This window comes from Myotis myotis, unplaced genomic scaffold, assembly GCF_014108235.1.
Source record: "Myotis myotis isolate mMyoMyo1 unplaced genomic scaffold, mMyoMyo1.p scaffold_m19_p_14, whole genome shotgun sequence".
Taxonomy (NCBI): domain Eukaryota; kingdom Metazoa; phylum Chordata; class Mammalia; order Chiroptera; family Vespertilionidae; genus Myotis; species Myotis myotis.
In genome coordinates this window covers 35,494,577-35,514,980 of record NW_023416318.1, presented here as the reverse complement: position 1 = coordinate 35,514,980, position 20,404 = coordinate 35,494,577, and the positions used below count along the sequence as shown (strand labels likewise).

General features: G+C 44.3%; 1 protein-coding gene across 1 annotated transcript in view; it reads left to right on the top strand.

Annotated features, from left to right (window-relative positions):
• Window positions 1-20,404, top strand: part of TMEM178A (transmembrane protein 178A) — a 42,906-nt gene that overhangs the window by 10,882 nt on the left and 11,620 nt on the right. The window contains exon 2 of the mRNA XM_036334769.1: window positions 19,399-19,512. Within this exon, the coding sequence (XP_036190662.1) occupies window positions 19,399-19,512 (114 nt within the window). The remainder of the gene's footprint in view (window positions 1-19,398; window positions 19,513-20,404) is intronic.

Here is a 20,404-nt window from a genome sequence, read left to right as displayed (position 1 = left end):
AATTCCCTCATACCCATCAAGCTTCCCTCCTAGTGCTGGGGAAGGGCCCTGCCTCCCCAGGAAGCACTTGGCTGGCTGCCTGACACCTGAACAAAGTCTGGTTTCTGTTGGCTAAGGAAGGGAAACATGCCTGTTGTGTACAGAACCCTGGTGCTGCCTCCACAGGGAAGCCCTCATGGCAGTCCTGTCCTTCCTGTGTGAGTCCACAGGTAAAACAGAACTGAGAGGAGAACCCAGATTTCCTGCCACCTATTCCAGATTTACTATGTTCTCTCTCCACATCCTGCCCTGATACAGGGGAGAAAAAACATATTTTCCCTCCATACTCCCAGGTTCCCTGGCTGGAACCCTAGACTTTATAGACTGACCAAAAGCAGATTAACAAGAGGAAAACAGGACACGTGTATAGGGGAGCGGTCAGAGATGAGTACCTCAAAGAGGTGGTTAAAGTGTGGGCTTTTGTAGCATCTTAACAAAAGACCAATACATTTTTAGAGAAGTGACAAGGCAAAGGAAAAGGACTTTGAGTGCCTAGGGCTGGCCAGTTTGGGAAGGTAAATCTATGGGGGAACTAATAGTATAGGTAAGGGTGAATTTTAGCAATGTTTTTATGTGGATTCCTCTGGTACTCTCTCTGGGCTGATAAGGGTCTAGAGTTGTCTCCAATGATTAACTTCTATCTTTACTGTAGAGAGAGGAGGTGGGGCACCTTTTCAAATTTATGTCCTGCTTTTAGCCAAGTAGGAGTGGGGCAGAGAGCTTTTGTACCTACTTCTTCTCAGTCGCTTTCAGCTCACAATAACACTTATGTCAAATTGGCCTATTTTGGGGTGGCATATTCTGCTACCCTTCGTGGGTACATGGACGTTCCCTGAAAGTCCTGTGCTTTGCTTTTGTGACTCTGTAATCTCTAGTGACCAGAGGCTGCATGGCTGTTTCTAAGGAGGCTTATTTATAACTGTACTTTTAAATTTAAATGGAATGTAAACTGTTCTAAATTGTGCATTTTAAAGGATATCAATGTACTCTACGATTTGGTAGTGCAGCTACTGTAAATTTAATACACCCTGGTTTGGTGAGCTCACATCCAGTGCGCCCTGGTTTGGTGAGCTCACTTCCCAGCTGCACATCCAGTGTCCCCCAACCTTCAGGGGCAGGGCAGTGCACTCCAGGGACAGCTTCGTGGAAATGATTATTCTAAACATGTCCCCCCCACCCCCCCCCCCAGCCTCAAGCCAGCTTATAAAATCTGTTTACCCCACAATAAGACTTGTTTTAGTTTTTTTGTAGGAAAACAACAGTGACAATACCATATTCATTCCCATCCCTTCACTGGTAACTGAGTGACCATCATTATGACTTCCAAGTGCACCTATAACTGTAACAACTTTGAGATAGAGCATTAGCAAATCACTCTTTGCTATTGCCTGATGTGTGGACAGAGGCACATATTCAAAATCTGAGAAACTAACCAATTCTGGTTGGAAGGAAAGCCACGTCACTTGTGTCTGTGTTGGGCTTGAACAATACTTGAAATTTCTATAAAGAACTGTTTGCTTTCGAAATTACAAACCTGGAAGGCCACCTGAGAAAGTGGTTGTTTAGCAGTGTCTGATTCTGTGTTTGGAGCAGTGGGATGGAGGGGGAAGGCATTAAGATGAAGCCCAGACAGCTCAGCAGGAATGCTCATGTTAGACCAGTCCAGGGCGCCTCACTTTCCCTGATGGGACCTCCATTTGAAACTGAGAGGCCTATTTATTAAAGCTTGATGCCTCTTTAGAGCAGGGCTATCAAAGCAAGAAAACAATCTGAACGGCTGCAGATGGGCTGAGCAAGCAGGACGTTAGCACAGAAGCCTCAGAAGATGGTGTAGAGCCACAAGGTATGTGGGTGGACATATATTTGGGCCACCAGATTGCATGCCAATTCGAAGGTTCAAATAGAAAAAAAACACACCAAGAAGAAAACAAGAGAGCAGGCAGGAAAGAAAGGAAAGCAGGAAGGAGCAAACGAGCAACTATTTGGTGGATATTTGGGGCACCATTTCTAATGGGATCTTATTTCTTTAACATCTATTCAGTACATTTATATTTCTAAAATACAATCAAATCTTTCCTTCCATTATAAATCTATCTGATGGTTTCCTCAGTAAGTTAAACAGAGGATTACCAAGTGATCGAGCAATTCCATCCCTAGGAATATACCTAAAAGAATTGAAAACAGAAACTCAAACAATATCTACATAAATGTTCATAGCAGCACTGTTCACATTTGCCAAAAGGTGGATACAACCCAAATGTCCAGCAACAGATGAATGGATAAACCGAGTGTGGTATATCTATAGAATGGAACATTATTCACCCATGAAAAGGAATGGTGTGCTGACACAGGCTACAACATGCATGCACCTTGAAAACATTATAGTAAGTGAAAGAAGCCAGACACAAAAGGCAATGTGTTATAAGATTCCATTTATAGGAATATCCAGAATAGACCAATCCATAGAGGCAGAAAACAAGGCGGGAGGAATGGGAAGTGACTGCTTAATGGGTACAAGGTTTTCTTTTGGGTTGATAAAAAATGTTCCGAAAATAGATAGTGGGAATGGCTGCACAGTGCACTAAATAAATTTGGATCGTACACTTTAAAATGGCTAAAAGGGTAAAAATAAAAAAATAAATCTGTAATGATTTTCCACTGCCTACAGCTACAAGTGTAAATTTCTCAACAGGTCATAAAATAGCCTTCACTGTGTGGCTATAGCTACCTTCCTGGTTATATACACCAGTCACTTTTCCATGACATCTAGGATCAGGCTACACCAGCCCATTTGCCATTCCCTCAGAGCATATGCCCTTCACTCTCTATGCCTGGAATTACCCTCCCCCCTCCCCCGGCCCTTGTCCATCTGGGCACTCTTCCTTGAAAGCTTAGTTCTATTGTTATTTTCTCTCTAAATTTCCTTGACTCTCTCCTTAGCCCCTCATTCCCTGCAGAATTAATTGCTTTATTAGCTGGGATCCCAGTGTGCCTTATATATACTTCTATTACAGTATTTTCTACATTGTACTGTGGTTTGTTTTCTTGTCCATTTTCCTCCTTTAAGGCCAGGGACAGATGCCAGTATCAGACACATGGCTATCTTTCTATAGATTGGCTGCTGAAAAAATTACATTGGATTGATTCAAATCACAGTCATACCTGGTCCATTTTCTTCTCACTCACTTCAGTTTTTGGTTCAATTCCAGAGCAAGGAGAAGATAGAATTATTCTGTTTTCAAAGAGTAGGCCATTAATAATTAATTCAAAAAAGATAAAGTGCTTGGCATTTGAAAAAAAAAGTAGCAATAATAGTAGAAATAAAAAAAACACAGTTGGGTATACTTTTAGTTTTGAAGTATTAAAAAAAATTGGTGTAAAATTAACAGAGTGCTTCTTAATGGGGGATTTTCCTCATACAATGTTCTGAATCCTTAACTAAAGGATTACATTCTTACTGAGGTTTTCTTGTCTTCCTGCTTATCTCCATAGGAAGTCCCTGCCTTAAAGGAACTGCTCCTTTGTCTCTGTTCTCTCACAAGCCCTAGTGGGGTGGTTTTTCAAATATTGGTAATTCAATACATAGGTGGTGTTTTGTCAGGTTCATGCTAAGTATTTTCATGTGCAGTTTTGGCATATTAAATAGTCTCTATTTTCAATAAAATTGTTGCACTTCCAATGGCAACCTTTGGCCAGAGAGCAGCATCGCTGGGAGGAATGCCGGAAGCCTCCGGTAGCTGCCTTCCTCGGGCTCTTCCCTGAGCTGTTCTGCGGGGTCAGCCTTGTTTCTGGGGAGCCTCTCCTACGCTGAGAAGGCCTGGAGAGTCCCGTGGGGAGCCAGAGTGCTCTTCAGCCTCTTCCAACAGAGCCAGCTCTCCAAGAGACCGTGACTTTGCTGGCCTTCTGAAGTGACCTCCCTCCCAGCACGTTTATTTTGCAGTTTATTGAAGTGACAGAAATCAGCAGACTTGGGGCATCTTCATCCCTCCGCTATTAACTAGCTCTGTGACCTTGGGCATGTCCCCTCCCCTCTCCAGATCTTCGTTTTCTCATTTGTAAATATAGAGGTTGGATCCGAGTAACCTGTTGGGTCTCTGGCAGCATTAACCAGCTGTAATTATAGGATGCCCAGAAAACAGCAGCTTAATTAACTCTGCAAAATGTAAGGAGAGAAAAAGGTCAGTTCTCGGTCGGAGCAGGTAAGCATTAGCACAGTCCAAGTTTGAGAGTCCTTTCCTGTTTTCAAATTGTTCACCCCCATGCCTTTCCTTTGCCCTTTCAAATGTGACATGATTTCTTATTGCTAATTTTCTTTTTCATTTCCTGAGGGTGTCCAAGGAGAAAGCAGGACTCTCTACATTATTCCAGCAATTCTCTTCTGTGGGAGCAAGGTTTGCCATTTAGTTGGAAGGACTCAACTGTATAATTTTTTTTTCTTCTTAGATGATTTCATAGGGAATCAGTAATAGTAAGTTATGTCTGGTTTTAGGAACTGGAGTTTGAGTTTATAATAGAGAGCAAAAAGGAGTATCCTTTAGAAAATTGCATAGTATAATTTACATTTTGCCTTACTTGCTCATTTTAAATTTCTTTGAAGAAGTTTTGAAAAGATCTTGATGAAAGAAAGAAATCATACACTTTTTTTGTTACTACAGGAAAAAAAATTCTAGGTTTACTTCTTTCCTTCATCAGAGTATTTAATACGCACAATCTACGTGAGGTAAATGTGAAGTCTACAATTATGTGTTAGGCTTCATTTTGTTCAAAAGTTTCGGAGATGTGCCTTCTGAAGGTAATAATCCATTAGAAGTTATATTTGATCACTTTCCATTTAATTCGTATTGTGAATCTGGATTATTCATCTTAGTTTCTTCTTTGTTTCCTTAAATGGTATTTTAGGTGGCTTGCCCCATAGTGTAATTGGCATAATCGTTAATTTTATTGAAAGCCCTATTTAAAAATTTTGAACATGCTATATCTTTCTTGACCCCAAATTTCCTCCTTTATGCAGAGGGAAGGATTTAACCCAGGTAGCCTCTTCAGTCATCGCTGGTGATGATTATCATGTTAGGTCTTTTGCTCAACTTCTGATTCTTGAGAGGACCAGCTGTTTTCACTTTAATCCCTCCACACAAAGCAGAGATTCAGTAGACAAGTCAGTCATCTGCATCATCCCCATCAGGGCTGGGCTGGTTCTTACTGAGAGAGCAAGAGTGTGACTCTCAGAAGATAGACTGAATAGGGTCAAGGTTTTGAGTCTTTGCCTGTCATAAGCATTTTGGTCATTTGGAAAACTTATTTAGAAAACTATCGAAGAGAAGGAAATAAACACGTTTAAAGAAGATTAACTAACCTACACTGAAAAATGATGGGAAAGATGGGGAGAGGCAACTCCATGGAGAATGAGAGGAGAACATCACATAATGGTCTTAACTTTGGTCTCTCGATATGGAATATTTCTTACAAAGTTTCTTCATTCTCGAGGGATTTTGTTTGTTTGCTTCCTTTTACAAACAGTAATAATAGGGACGGGCCTCACAAAATCCATGGGAGATTATGAACTAGGGAAGTGAAATTGTTCTGGAGTGGCCATATGACCAGGAGTGCAATACTCATGGAATATAAGAAGAGCACCTTAAATGTACACAGCACATTCTTCCGCACAACTCAACCCAGTTTTTACAAAGAGGAAAAGGAGCCCTGCTCCCTGACTAAGCCTGTGTGATGGAGAAGAATAACAAGGAAACTGCTAGTAATTACCATTTTTATACAGAGGGTCATGTGTCCATGTGGTAGGGTGGGGGGACATGAGGCAACCTGGGCACCAGGAGCTACAGGCCTGGTCCTGGCTCTTCGTGCTTGGCAAATCATTTAAACCTCTCTAGATCTCAGTTTCTCATTGTAAAAGTGGAAGGTCCGACTTCATGATTTCTAAGAATTTTCCAAATGATTACAGTGATGATTTATGTAGAGCATCAGGAAGTAAAGGGTGAGTTTTCCAGATAGCTAAAACCTACCTTTCTCTGTGTCAAAACTTGTCATTGCCTGAGGCCTTTGGGGTGTTCTTCTGTGTTGCAATAAGTTGTATCAAGGAATATGGCACTTCCGATTTACCGAATGATGTCAAGTTTGTGACCATCTTTACTAAAGGAAAAAATGAGAGAGCAGGGTTAAGAATGACTTTGCCTAAGGGACTACAAGGAGGCTCAGAAGTAGAGAGGGGTCACCAGGAGGGCAGATGGGTGTGTCTGTGAGAGTGCCCGGGTGATTGACAGGCACAGCCAGGTCTCATTTGCAGGGCATCCCACTCAGTCATCCTGTTCATGGCCTTGGCAGACTGTCCCATAACAGCCTATTACTCCCTCCTTTAGAAAAAGCAAATATGGGGGATTGGCTGTAGCCCGGTTGAATTAGAACCCATGGACGCTGAACTTCTAGTTAATTGTTATCCTATTGATCCTCAGGGCCACTTGCAGTAGATTAAGAACATGTAAATTGGTTATTCATTTTCTGTGTATTTACATGTAAATGCCACTTTATTGACTTGCAAAATACAGTATTGTCCATTTCAGCATAAATTTGGACACTGACTAATTTGCACTTGTTTAATCTGCAAGCTTGGCAATTTGGGGAAGCCTCCTACCTCCTCCTTTCTTCCTCCCCATAGTCTCACCTCACCCATGCAACAAAGCCAAGAGTGGTATTTTAGGCTATAAAAATACCACTAGATTCCTCTCTAAGCTTTTCTGAAGTTTTAAAATAAGTAAATAAAAATAAGTATTACATAGTCCAGTCTCCCAGGGGGGCCATCTTTGCTGTGTTTTCTGGGTACACATGGAAGAAAAGCCTTGTGCTCTCCTGGGACCACAGCTTCCTTGTCCAGGAGGGAGACAGAGCTCATCCGGACAGGAGGGAGCCAGGAGGGTCTAATATCTGTGACTGCGGCCTCATCTGGGATTGTGTTTATGCAGCTCTTGAGGGTGGTGGCAAGATGTGGGGAAATGGCCAGGAAGTAAAGAAGCAGGGCTGTGTGTACTACGGCTTTTGGCATGGGAATGAAGTGTGCCACGACTTTCCTCTCTTTGCACACGATCACCATGGGTGAGGATGGGCAGGCACAGGTGGAAGCAACTTCTGCTTTCTTCCCTTCTCATGCTGGCCGCTCTTCGCGCCTATAAAAATGCTGTCATAATTGAGCTGGGGATTCTGGAATTACAGTCCCCAGTGTAGCAGTGTAGCCTGCGGCCTTATTTATCCAAGGCTGTGGATTGACTTCTTTTTTATTGATCTAGGCCGATAATCAGGCAGTCTGTTGGGCTGTCTCTAATTATTTTGGCTCTCTTAATTATGGGATTGTACATGATCTGTTCTGTTCAAATAATTTCTCAGCAAAAAGAATTGACCTAGCTGAGGAGTGCATGCATCCGCCCAGTTCCTATCTGCTCTGCCTTAGCCCTTCGTGTCATGTTAAATGAATCATTTTGCTTCCCTGTTTTTCATTTTCCTCTCTGTGAACACAGAGAGGATGATATTTATCTTGTGGCTTAAGATTTAGGGTCACTAAATATCAGGCACTAGCAAAATGTGAAATTGTTGCTATCAGTTCGATAGGGCCATTCATGCTGACTTCATGTAGTTCAAATCTTTATTTTTTCTAATTATGAACTTCCATAAACACATGCTCATTGTAGAAAAATGCAGAAAACTGCAGAGAAGAAAACAAAAATCATCTAAAACCCTGCAAATTAGTTATATAACTCCGTTAAAAGTTTGATTTATTTTCATCCAGTCTTTATGCAAATATATACACAAACACTTATTTGAGACAATACGATATATGCTGCTTTGAATCTAGGATTGCTCCAAAAAAATTTTCCGTTTTAATCATGTAACCACTTGCATAATATTTTAACTGTGGATGCATAGCCTTCTAGTTAACAAATCTTTCCTGCTTCCATATCTCCTCATAGGCCTTTTTTTTGCCCAACTGACAGAACATCTATCTGAAATGAAACTTGATCTTATCACTTCTCTGCTAAACCCTTCTGTGGCTCCTGATAACTTCCTGGATGAGGCCTTGTAGTGTAGGGGAAGGGGCTCTTCCTGCCTGGTCTCTGCCTGTCTTCCCTCTTAGAGCTTTAGTTCTTGCCACTTTCCCTCTAATACTTTATGTACCTGCACCAGCCATACCAAACCTCCTGCCCGCCAGTCCCTGTAAACACTCCTACACCTTCCCTTTTGCTGTTCTGTCTGGAATGCCCTTCCTTTCCCCAACACCTCCCACCTCCTGCTCCAGACCTGGCTAATGACTCAAATTTCAAATTCAGAGGCCTTCCCTGACCTCCCCTCACTGGGAACCCTGCTCTCAGGGATTGCTGTTCAGGAGGTGGTGGTCTGCTTGGATCCCCATCACTTAAATGACTTCCAGCCCTCTCCAATCTGTTCTCCATGCTGGGGCAAGAACGAAGTGTCTTATATGTGTGTGTGTGTGTGTGTGTGTGTGTTTCTAAAAATCAATTTTGATCATGTCTTCTCCTTGCTAACAATCTGTGGTGACCTCCATTGAGGCTCACAAGAGAGACTAAGTCTCACCCTACCTTCAGGCCCTCTGTGGTCTAGCCCTCATTTCCCTCTCTAGCACACATCTTCCCTGACACCCCCTCATTCTCTGTCCCCCAGTTCTGCAGGCCTTCCTCTTCAAAGCCCTGTACCTGCCCTTCCTCCTGCCCCTCAAGGATAATCCTGTACATCCGAGGGACCTCTGCCTTCTTGCATTGACTCCTGTTCTGTGGTCTGCTTCCCATGAGAGCTGTAATTTTACATCTAATATTGCTATTATTTCAATAATGCCACTATCCTTCACTAGACTACGCTCTCTGAGGGCAGAGAGTTCCTTTTTCATTCGACTTGTAGGTGGGACTGGATGGGGGGAAAATCACAAGATCCTATAACTGCGGTTAGACAAGCGCTTCAACCAATCAGGCTGGAGAAGACCGGTTAGTTCAAGTGCGGTGATACAGGAAGCCTGACTAAAGGTGATCACGCATAAAGAGTGCCTGGTCTCTCATGGTCCCCGGAGTATCATTTGAAATTAATATCGCCAGCCCCATTTTACAGATTAACTAAGAGAGAGTTTCATAAAGGTAGCAGTGGTCGGGCCACAGTTTAATGTTAAACCAACCTCCAGGATAGGGAGGTGATGTGGAATGAACAACAAGCTGGTCCAGACTGTTTGTTAGGAGGTGGTGGGCCTCCTGGTGCGGGGCTTGTAGAGTCCCACATGTTCATTTTTGTGTCTCGGGATGTATTTTGGCAGCTGGTTGGCTCATTGCATGGCCTTAAACCAGCCAGGCAGCCACGTGGTGCAGCCAGAAGCAGAGAGCACTGCGGAGGCTGACTTCATCTCTGCACATTTGTGCTCTTGCTAATTAATGGCGCTTCCTGAGACCTTTGGCGTTGCTCTGCACCAGTGGGGACAGCTGCTGGCCGGAGTGCCAGGGTCCTCAGAGGGCACTGTGCTCAGTCCCCAGCGGTCACCAGGTGCTCAGACGTCAGAAACCCTGGGAACTTGAGCTCTGCAAGGAAATGGAGGTGCCCTTTGCCTTCCAGTCCAGGGCTTTTTAAGTTACTCCCAGAGTTGGCCCAGGACTGTGGGATGCCCTGGAACATCAGATATCTAGCCCCAGGCTTTGAAAACCAAACAAAGCAAAACAAAAGTCGCTGGTGAAAGAGAATAATCCATAAAGGATGTTGCCAGAGAGCTTAAAAGAATTTCTTCAGAAGTTTCTTAAATTAGATTTTTTCTTTTAATTACCTAGTTATCCTTCGGAAACTTGGAACAGTCCCATTTCTTATCAACATATTCCTTGTCAATTATGCACAGGCTCAGGCTTATGGTGCCGAGGGTGATGCTTAAGTACAAGGCAGCTGGAAGTTTTTCCCCTTGGGCTGAGGGGAGTGATAAGAATGCTAATGGGCTATGCTGGGCTGAGCTGGTGGCACAGAGCCTGGGGGCCGGGTGGGGAGCAGATGGGGGGCACCTGAGGGGCCGCTGGGGCAGGGCTGCTACCCCACAAGATGAATGGGTGCTGGGTGAATCTTAAATTTTTGTGATTTTGTCTGCCCTCAGTTCTTTGCCCTGTATCCCCAAATAGCTGATTTACTACTAAGTGATGCTGAGTAAAACTGCTTATTGGCACTTTCTCTTCTTTCTGCTCAGTTGCCTATATCATTTGTGCTGCTTGATATAAAATTAGGGCTGGAAAATATTTTGTGGGCACTTTCTGATGAGATATGGGCTGAAATGTGGTGGTGGTGGTGGTGGTGGTGTGTGTGTTATAACATGCAATGAGCGGTAGACAGTATAGCTCTGAACTATATGCATGTTATATCGTGCTCTCTTTGTCCTCCAGCAAGGATGTGATAAGCACAGGAGGTAAACAGAAAGAGGATTACAGCTCCCCTTCATGCTGTCATTGGAACCGGACCAGGGGTACATTTGTATTTCAGGCTCCAGCACCTGATGGTTATTTTGACTGTTTGAACGATGTGGTTAGGTTAGTACGAAGAATGGGGACTTCAGTTCAGAGTATGCAGTTGGGTGGGTGGGTGGGGGAGGTTCTTTCCCCACGCATGGTGAGATCTCCACCAGAGATGGCAGCTCCACTTGGTCAATGGTGAGGTTTCCCCTTCCTGTCCTCACTTCAGGGTTAACCACTTACCCATCCCACCCCTCCCCCAGCCTGCCATCTGGGGCTCATGTGTGTCCAAGGGCTCTGGGGTTACAGAGAGGTGGAATCTCTTCCCCTTGTGTCCCTCTCCCCGCTCCATTCTTCCACCTTCTTCTCTTTCCAGAGCCTTTCCTCTGCCCCTTGTGGTTTTCCTTGGCCTCAGTCAGGGATTTAGGCACCTGAAAACCTGTTCAGCCAGCAGGAAAGGAAATCTGCTTTCCTGGAGTCTGTTTCTGCTTCCTGGTGGGTGGAGGGCAGTGTGAGCACTGGAAATCCACAGACTGATATGATAGAAGCAATGCCACATGTCAATCCACGCCTGCCTGCTCTGTCCTTGTCCATTTAAAGGGACTAATTAGGCATGATCAGATACAGTCATAGTGATTCTCATCTGACAAAGTCTGATAAGATAGCTGCGAATTGGTTTTTGGAGGCAGATGCAAGTTCAGTGCCAGCTCAGTCACTTGTTAGCCGTGAAAGCTCAGGCAGATTATTTGACCTCTCTGAGCCTGTTTCCTCCTCTGCAAAACAGAGGTAATGACAGAACCTGTCTCAGGGGGAAATGGGAGTAAAGCTTTCGGTACAGAGTCCGGCATGTGGCACACCCTCAGTGGATTATCATTACTATTCAGATCAGCGCTCGCCTACCGGTGGTCCTCGGACCACTGGTGGTCCCTGAGGTCCGAAAGGTTGGTGCCCGCTGATTTAATAACTTTTTAAAAATATATATATATTATTGATTTTTACAGAGAAGAAGGGAGAAGGATAGAGAGAAACATCGATCAGCTGCCTCCTGCACACTCCCTACTGGGGATGTGTCCGCAACCAAGGTACATGCCCTTGATCGGAATCGAACATGGGACCCTTCAGTCTGCAGGTCAGTGCTCTATCCACTGAGCCAAACCCGTTAGGGCGGCGCCCACTGATTTAGAACACTCAAGAGGTCTGTACCTTGTTTTCCTTCTATGTAAAAAGGGAAGAATGTCTGCCTTTTGTAACTCACAGAATGTGTGAGAAGGCACTTTGAATACAACCTACGAGGCTATGTAATAAATTAAAGTGTGATTATCCTTTTCCTAGAACTACACTAATGCAATTCTGGTGGTCTCCAAAGTGTGCTTATCTGCTGCAGATTTCTGTCATGATTTAGCGATGCCCGTGGATCAGTTGGAGGACGCAGAGCACATGGGAAATAGTGATAAAGGCTGCCAAAGACAGAGGGCCCTGCCCCGGAATCTTTTGCAGCTGCTACAAATGGCTTTGGGATCTGGCTTCCTCCTGCCATAAGGTTCTTGCCATGGGAAGGTGGTGAGTGCCGTCCTCTGCTCTTGTTGGAGTGAATTCTTGGTCAGCCATCCAATTTGGCAGTTTTACTTCTTGTCTCTGGAACCTGTCAGACCACCTAATCATGAGAGAATAAGCTGAAGAAGCTAAAGAAAATGAAATTCGGACTTGTCAGTTTTGCTTGATGATGGCTTAGCCTTTATCATGACTTAGAAAAAGTAGAGAATATTGTTTAAAATCCGTTTATATTTTTTTAAATGGATTTCCATAACCTGTCAAAGCCCAGGGGTACGACTCTATCAATTATGGAGCCAACTACCACACAGGCTCTCTCCTTAGATCCTGCAGACTGCCTTAAAGGGCTCCCAGTTTCCATTTATCTTGATATGTATCTGTGACACGTCCCCTCATAAATCCAGCAGCCCATCTGGTGAAGGGGACATGAGAACATTGTTCACAGGAGCAAATGTGTTTACGTTTTTTTCCCAGTCTGAGCAGAGCCATTGCCCTTGCCTCTATTTTCATGCATTAGCTCTACCAAACATTGCTTTCCCAATCTCTCTATACAGGAGTAATTAGTCAATTCAACTTGATCCAGGGCTCATTCTCATAAAGGGAACAAACTTCTGAAAGGGAAGCTCAATTAGAAGGATTCTATCAAGATAACCTGGAAGGGGCTAACAGTGCATTGTTTTTAAGGATAATTGGCCCGGGACACTGCCAGCCCATTCTGAAAGGGGCAGCCTTTCTCCACTAAGTTGCTCTTTTTGAGTGTTTGGGAAATTGCTAACTCCCTCAGTGTTTATAGGTCATCAAGGCGCAGGTGGGACATCCCTCTCCATCTCTCTCCCTCCCTTCTTCCCATTTCAGAGTTAGTTTTTGTTTTGTTTTGTTTTTGTGGTGTCATAGTCTAGATGTGGAAAATATGTCCTCTGTCTAAAAGGCACTTGCTAAATAAATGTTTGTTGAACAAATGAATAAATGAATGCGTGAAAGAGAATAAATGATTGATTTTTGATGGCAAAGAGTAGTGGTTGAGACCTGGCAACTTACTTCCTCCCAAATGCTGGAGATGAGGATGAAATTACAAGTACAGTTGACCCATGAACAACTCAGATTTGAACCGCTCGGGTCCACTTATATGTGGGTCCCCCCCCCCCCATATGTACATTTGGCCCTGCGACCCATGGGTTTCCCATCTGCAAATTCAACCAGCCTTAGATCGAAAACAATATTTTCACATTCTCAAACGTGGGTTCCCAACTGCAGGTGGAAAATCCTATTTTCCCTTGGGTCCGAGGTTGTTTGACTCAGGGATTTTAAAGGCCCATGGAGAGTCAACAGTTAAAAGAGGATTTTCAAATGGGAGGGGATCAGAGCCCTAACCCCCACCCCCCCACCCCCCCACAACATTGTTCAAAGGTCGACTGTACATTCGATCCTCATGACAACTCTGTGAGCTTGTATTACCCTTATTTTACAAATGTGGAAATGCAGGCTCAGAGTGGTTGAGTTTAGTGCTCTAAGTGTTTCAAAGCCAATATTGTAGTTTATACCTTTGCCTGCTGCTTCTTATACACACATATTACATGCAGGAGAAAAAAAAAACATATCGCCAAGTTTCTTCTAGTGTTGGAGGGTATACAGGCTTAATTTTTTTATTCAAAAAACAGCCTATATTCACTGATGGTCACATTCATTGAAAAAGTCATGCTGGAGAGAGAGGACAGCTTAGATTTGTTTCCCACGCTGACTAGATGCCTCCCTGAATCCAGGAGATTTGAACATCAGGTGTGTATTAACAGCAGCTTTAGACCCGTGTACGATTAAGACAGCTTTTGTTCAGACTGTATCGATCTCTCTGAGGTCAGCATGTTGTGACCAGACCTAGAGTAACCAACAGCCACTGTGGGTCTGTCCCTGTAACTTGGTATCCCCTATGGGAGGGAAATACCACAATGTGTTGTGGTTGAGCATCCACCGAGTCGATGACTGTATTCGATTTCACGTGGGTTGGGGCTGAGGGAACAAGGTATGGGGTGGGGTGTCTGTCTGTTCCTGCCTGTGTCTGCCTCCCACAGAAGGAATGACATTATCCAATGCCATAATTATATCCCCTTCCCCACATTGGCAACCTTGAGATGGAGAAAAAGAATAGGAATTGTCTCCACACTGTGGTTCTCCCATCTCCAGCTAGAGAGGGAAGGTAAAAGGAAGGAGAAAAAAATAATGGGGAGGGAGGAAGAAGCAGAGAGCAATCTGCAGAGCTGAAATCCCCCACATAAAATCACATCCTCTCCAGTGAAGAATACCCATCCCATCAGCTACGTCACCAACTGTATGTGCCGTGATGGTTCTGAGAAGCGGAGAATCTCTGGTTTTAAATTTTTTATTATGTTTTAGTAGATACAAAAAAAGTACATTAAAGGAAATGTGTAAAACTTAATTCAGGGAAACCAGTAGTCATCCAGAGAAGAGAGAGTGAATGTAGATACTAAAGCTCCACATTACTAAGAAGCTGGTTCTGCGTTAGTAATACGAGACAATTATTGACAATTCTTGAACAAGATAATATATTGTGGAGAATCTAAATAAAGAATAACTTTCACGCCGGGACCGGTTTGGCTCAGTGGATAGAGCGTCGGCCTGCGGACTGAGGGGTCCCGGGTTCGATTCCGGTCAGGGGCATGTACCTGGGTTGCGGGCATATCCCCAGTGGGAGATGTGCAGAAGGCAGCTGATCGATGTTTCTCTCTCATCGATGTTTCTGACTCTCTATCTCTCTCCCTTTCTCTCTGTAAAAAATCAATAAAATATATTTTAAAAAAAAAAAAAAAAAAAAAAAAAAAAAGAATAACTTTCACATTTTTCAGGTACTTCTATACCAAACATTCTTGCTTCTCATTGCTTTTACTTGAACACCTTCTCCTGGAAATCTCTCCTTTTGTACAATAGCCACCAGCCACATGAGACTACTGGGCACCTGAAATGTGACTTATCCAAGAGATGCACTATAATTGGAAAACACACACTCAATTTCGAAGGCCTCGTATGAAAAAGGGACATAGAATATCTCAACAATTTTCAAAATATTGATTGCATGTCAAATGAAAATATATGAAACTTAATCTCACTTGGCTTTTTTTAGTGTGACATTTAGAATATCTAAATGTGACTTGCACTGTATTTCTACTGGACAGCGCCATCCTAGAGTTACTCATTTTGTACCTCTCCCCTTTCATTTTTGGAAACTTGATGATGGGTTTGCCCTTAGGGGTCTTCACCTTCAGGACTCATTTCAGTCACTTGAGGCTTAAAAGACAGCACTAAGGCAAATACACTGACTGCACTTGGTTTGTTTAAGTGTGGGCTGTTCATACCCATGAAAGGAGATGATGAGGAAAACATTTTGTTTTGCCTGCTTAGCACTGGATTCCTCTGAAATCAAATCTTTCTGACCAGAGCATGGCAGCTACTTTGCCCTGTGACCCCCACGACTAATCTTTCCTTTTAAACTGGGGGGTTTACAGACAGAGCTGGTGGGAAAAGCGTACTTTACTCTTCTGCCCATGGGTCAGTTCTGGAGTTCCTAGTAGCCTTTGAAATGTTTAGGAAACTGTTCACTGACCCTTCCATCTGCCGAAGAACCCGGAGCCTCGGTTACCCTGCTGTTGTCAGCAACTGTTGTTGACATGTCTCTGAACTATCACGAACCCAGGAAAAGGTCATGGTCTCAACTCTTAAGGAATCTGGGAACTCCAAAGGGAGGCCGACTTTCTGATCTATGAGGAAATGACCCACCCTGAGTGCCCAAGCCAGAAGGTGTGGCTCAGCCTCTAACAGCAAACTCAAGCCAGAGAAGGGAGAAGCCGCATGGGCTGCTGTGTTTGGGGAAGGCTTTTTGAAAGTAGACAGTGGGCTTGGAGGGACAGTGGGTTTTGGATTGTTCTAAGGTGTGGGTGTAGGTAGAGGAAGAAATGGGCACCACCTGGCCAGGGCAGGGGTCTGGGAGGTGTGGGGTAGCCCCTGGGGATCAGTCACAAGTAAGTGTAAGTAAAGGGGGGTGCAGGGCAGGGACAGATGCTAGGTACCTGCAGCCTGGGTTTGATTCAGGGGAAAGCCAATGGTGTGTTCTTGAACAGGGGTGAGGCAGAGCTGGACGATGCAAACCCAGGCTTACTGCTCCCCGGGGCCAGCAGAGAAGTCCTCATCTTCTCTTTGCCTAAGTGTGGAAACTGGCACATTGGCAGGACATTAAACTATTCAATGAACCATTATGTCGCACTTACTTGGTGGCACTTTATTTTTTAAAAAAATACATAATTCTAAAATAAATACATAATCACATATGGCGAGAAAACTATTTCCCACTTGTAGTAACCAATTTAAAGAAACATGGGAAGTTAATGATACTGGACAAGGCGGGTGGATATTGTAAAGCCTAACGGTGCTCCCGCTGCACATAGCAGACGAGTGACGGAGGCTCCGGAGACCCCAAGTCTGCACACAGCAGGTTTATGAAGCAGAGGCACTGCAGGGTGGCCGGAGGGCGGGGAGAACAGTGGCAAGGAGGCCAGTTAGCCAACTTCCAGGAGTGAGGATGGAGAGGAAACAGGAGAGGGAGGCATTGGTTGGGCCATTGTTCAGGCGGCGGTTGCATGTGTCTGCCTGGGTTCATCTGTGATGCCCATTTCAGGTACAGACGCCTAGTGTGTGGCAATGGCTCTGTACAGTGAACATGGGCAGGTCCCACGAGCTAACTCCTGACTGAAAGCTGACACTTATTTGACGGTGGACCACACCCTATATACTAAGTCCTTGCATTACCTCTTTCATTCCTCACAATAACCCTGTATTCCCGCTCTTTTACAGATGAGGGCACTGAGGCTCCGAGAGGTGAAATGTGCCCAAAGCCACACAGGTGGGACTCAAACCCAAGTGTGTCTGACGGCAAGGCCTTTCGCTAGCACATATACCGCCTCCTTCTTGATGGGCACTAACGACGTTTTAGGGCATGCCCCGTTTCTCACATTTCTCCCTCACTTAACCTAGAATATGGGTTCCTATGACTAAGCTTGGAATTGGATTCATATCTCTAAGCACCAGAAACAACAGAAATTCTCCAGCCCATAAACCCCGTTCCTAACCCCTGTGCAGCATATTAATAGATCTGATTCTATGGTTAATGTCGTCATTAAAGTGGCTCTCCTTGGCCCTTTAAGAAGCTCATTAATCACTAAATCTAGACCACAACTCGTTCTTTTCCACCCTCCGCATGCTGCTTCCCCCCATTGTGTGATGCCATCTGGTGCTATGAGATCATGCTTTTTGTGTTCCTTTTCAGAGAGCCAGATTCATTGCTCTCTACTCCCGGAAAGCCAGTTAATTCCAACTGCACGCATGGCTTTGAAAAAATTTGAATCTAATGCCTCCTTGTGGATTTTCACAGTATCACTCTTGACCGTAACATCACATGGAACTTCTGTCTTTACCACCATCCATGTACACGTGTATGCTCGTCTTTTTATCAAAAGGACCTAATTTGTCTTGGGTAAGCCATCAAGAAACTACAGGTCTTTTCCTGTGTGATTGGTGTCAAGCTTCATGTGTCAGTTGTGCGTGTGTGCTGGAGGAGGCCAGACCTTAATCATACGCTTTCCTCTTGTAATCTGTTAGACTTTCAGCTATGACAGTGGAACAAGCTTTTCAGAACAAGGAACTAAAACAGCGAATGGCAGGCCTCTGGCGCTGCTGATCTGTCCTTCACTCCCACTTTCTCTTCTAATTCTGCCCGAAGTCTCTAATCGTCTCCAAGGGAGGGGAGCATTGGAGCTGTAGAAGATTTTCTTGCAAACTCAGCTGAGGAGCCCTGGGCTCGCCACCAGACTCCCAGTCTTAGGGGTCTTTGAGGACTGCTTGTTACTTCTGTCCAGGGCAGACCTTGCCACTCTCCCCACCTCCTTTCTCTTCTCACTTCAGGGGATCCTGGCAGTTTAAATTTAGCCTGGGAGCCTGGTGGGGAAGGAACGGGAATGGTAACGTGATGATATGTGCACTGCTTACCTCATTCCTGGCACCGGCTGGACACCCCTGGGGGAGTGGAGGCTGCTCCCTTCGTTTCTGCTACTCTCCCTGCCCACTGGGATCGTGCCTGTTCCCAGCAAGGGTCAGAGGAGAAGATGGGCCCTGAGGATATTTGCAATGATGTAAAAGGGACCCACTCATTTCCTTCCCTAGTACAGGAGTTGTTCCAGAGCCAGCCCCACTGAGTTTAGAACAATTTCTCCCCAGTCCACACCCCATCGCCAGCATTAAGTATTATACTTACTGAAATTCCACTGATTATTTTGTATTTATAAGGATTTTTTTTTTTTTTAAAACAGCTGCCAGGATTAAAGGATGAACATTCATTCACATCTCTTTTAAGGTTAATCTAATTGGATTGCATTTATCCCAATGACTGATCAAGATGATTTACAATGGAAAAAGGAAGTTCTGTTGTGTTTTAATTTGAAGGGAGGGTAGATACTTTTATAGGATTCAGAAGACTTTAGGGGGGAAAATAGGCCCATATTATTTTATGCAGTGAAAGTATGGGTTGGAAGGGAGGATAGTAGAAGGTTCTAGATAAAGTAATGGATACGCTTGCCCATTTCAAAATATTGTGCCTCAGGCAGGGAATTTTTCAATATCACCCTTTCTCCCAGGACCCAGAGCTCAGGTCAGTGAAATTCATGTGTAGGAATTACATCAGGTGGCCTGGGGTTAAATAGGCTCTTGTGGTTGCCTGGAGACCTAATCACCACCTCCACCGCCTCACAGAAGGTTGTCTTTATGGAAAAATGTCTTCTGGTTTCCAAAAAACACACTTCCTAATGAACTCTTCGATGCAACCCATTTGAGAGTCAGAGGTTGGACCAGATTCAGACCTATGCAGTTTATCTGTGTTAACTTACTATTTCATGCTGATTTCTCCCAACCATCTGTATACTTTTAGGCCATTTCCCCTGGAGGAGTTTTGCATTTAGTCAACACAAACTCAGTGTTGAAATGCAATAAACGGAGTTTAGATCTTTATCCAATTGAATACATTCAAAAGTGAAACGTGGATTTTTTTTTTCAAAGGTAGCACACTGTAAAAAAAAATAAAAAGAAACATGATTTTTAAAAATTATTTCATGTTTTAGGTTTTTACTGCTCTGACTGGCCTCTATTAATGGAAATAATCCAGACATTCCTACGCCCTCCCCCATCCCACTCAGTTTGGAAGACGTTATCCGGCCTCGGGCCTCCTGAACTCTATTATAGATGCAACCAGTAAATCACATCTCTTGTTTGCCTCAAGGTATTGCGCAGCGGTGCACGGCGATCAAGTACCACTTTTCTCAGCCAATCCGCTTACGAAACATTCCTTTCAATTTAACGAAGACAATACAGCAAGATGAATGGCATCTGCTTCGTGAGTATTTCTGGGAAAGGGCCAGAGAGGAAATGGTGTCTTTCTGAACAACAAGTATTCGTAGGGTTGGACTGAAAGATGCTGTGTGGATCCTACATGGGCCTCGGGGCCCAACTCAACTTGGTCAGAGACTCAGGGAGTCATTTCCCTGTGCCGTGGTCACAACTCGTTGACACATCAAATGTGTGAAAACCAGGCACAAGGCTTCGTAAGACAGTGCGGCCTGCGTGGTGCCCGGGTGGCTTCCCGAGTCCTTTCCTTCCCGAGTCATCAGGTATAAGGACCTGCAGGTAGAAGGCCACTTGTCTTGGTAAACCAAGGCGGTTACACCTTAGGTCCTATTTTTGTTTTGCTTATACGCTGTGCATTGTAGCTACTGTGTCTATCTTAGACCTTGGTGTTTCTGCTGCACCATTTTTATGAGCGTATGTCATCATCTTCTCAGAGGGTGCCTGTTACCTCTACATTTCAATGGCAGATGCTACCGCTTTTCACTGTTAGGGAAATGTGGAACTCTAGAAAGGATCATGCAATGTGATGCTTCAGAGGGCGGATGTTTACCTGAAAACTGTTGATTTATGCTGCCTGGTGATAGTTAACCTGGGAAAGCAAAAACCAACATATCTAACAGTGGGATGTGCCCCTCATCCGGGCTCCATATGTGCACAGGTGTGCAGACCTGTTGCCTGGCCCCAAGGGCTGCAGATCTATCTTTGGGACCTATTCTTTTAAGAAGCTAACAATTTTAAAAACTGGCTTTGTTATTTTTTTTTTAAAAAAAAGCAGAGGGAAGGAAGGAAGAAAACAGAAAGAAGCAAAGCTAGCAGGACAATCCGAGTGCTGCTTTAGGGTAGCAACCAGAGTGGAAAGGGGTCCAGGTACATGTAGACAG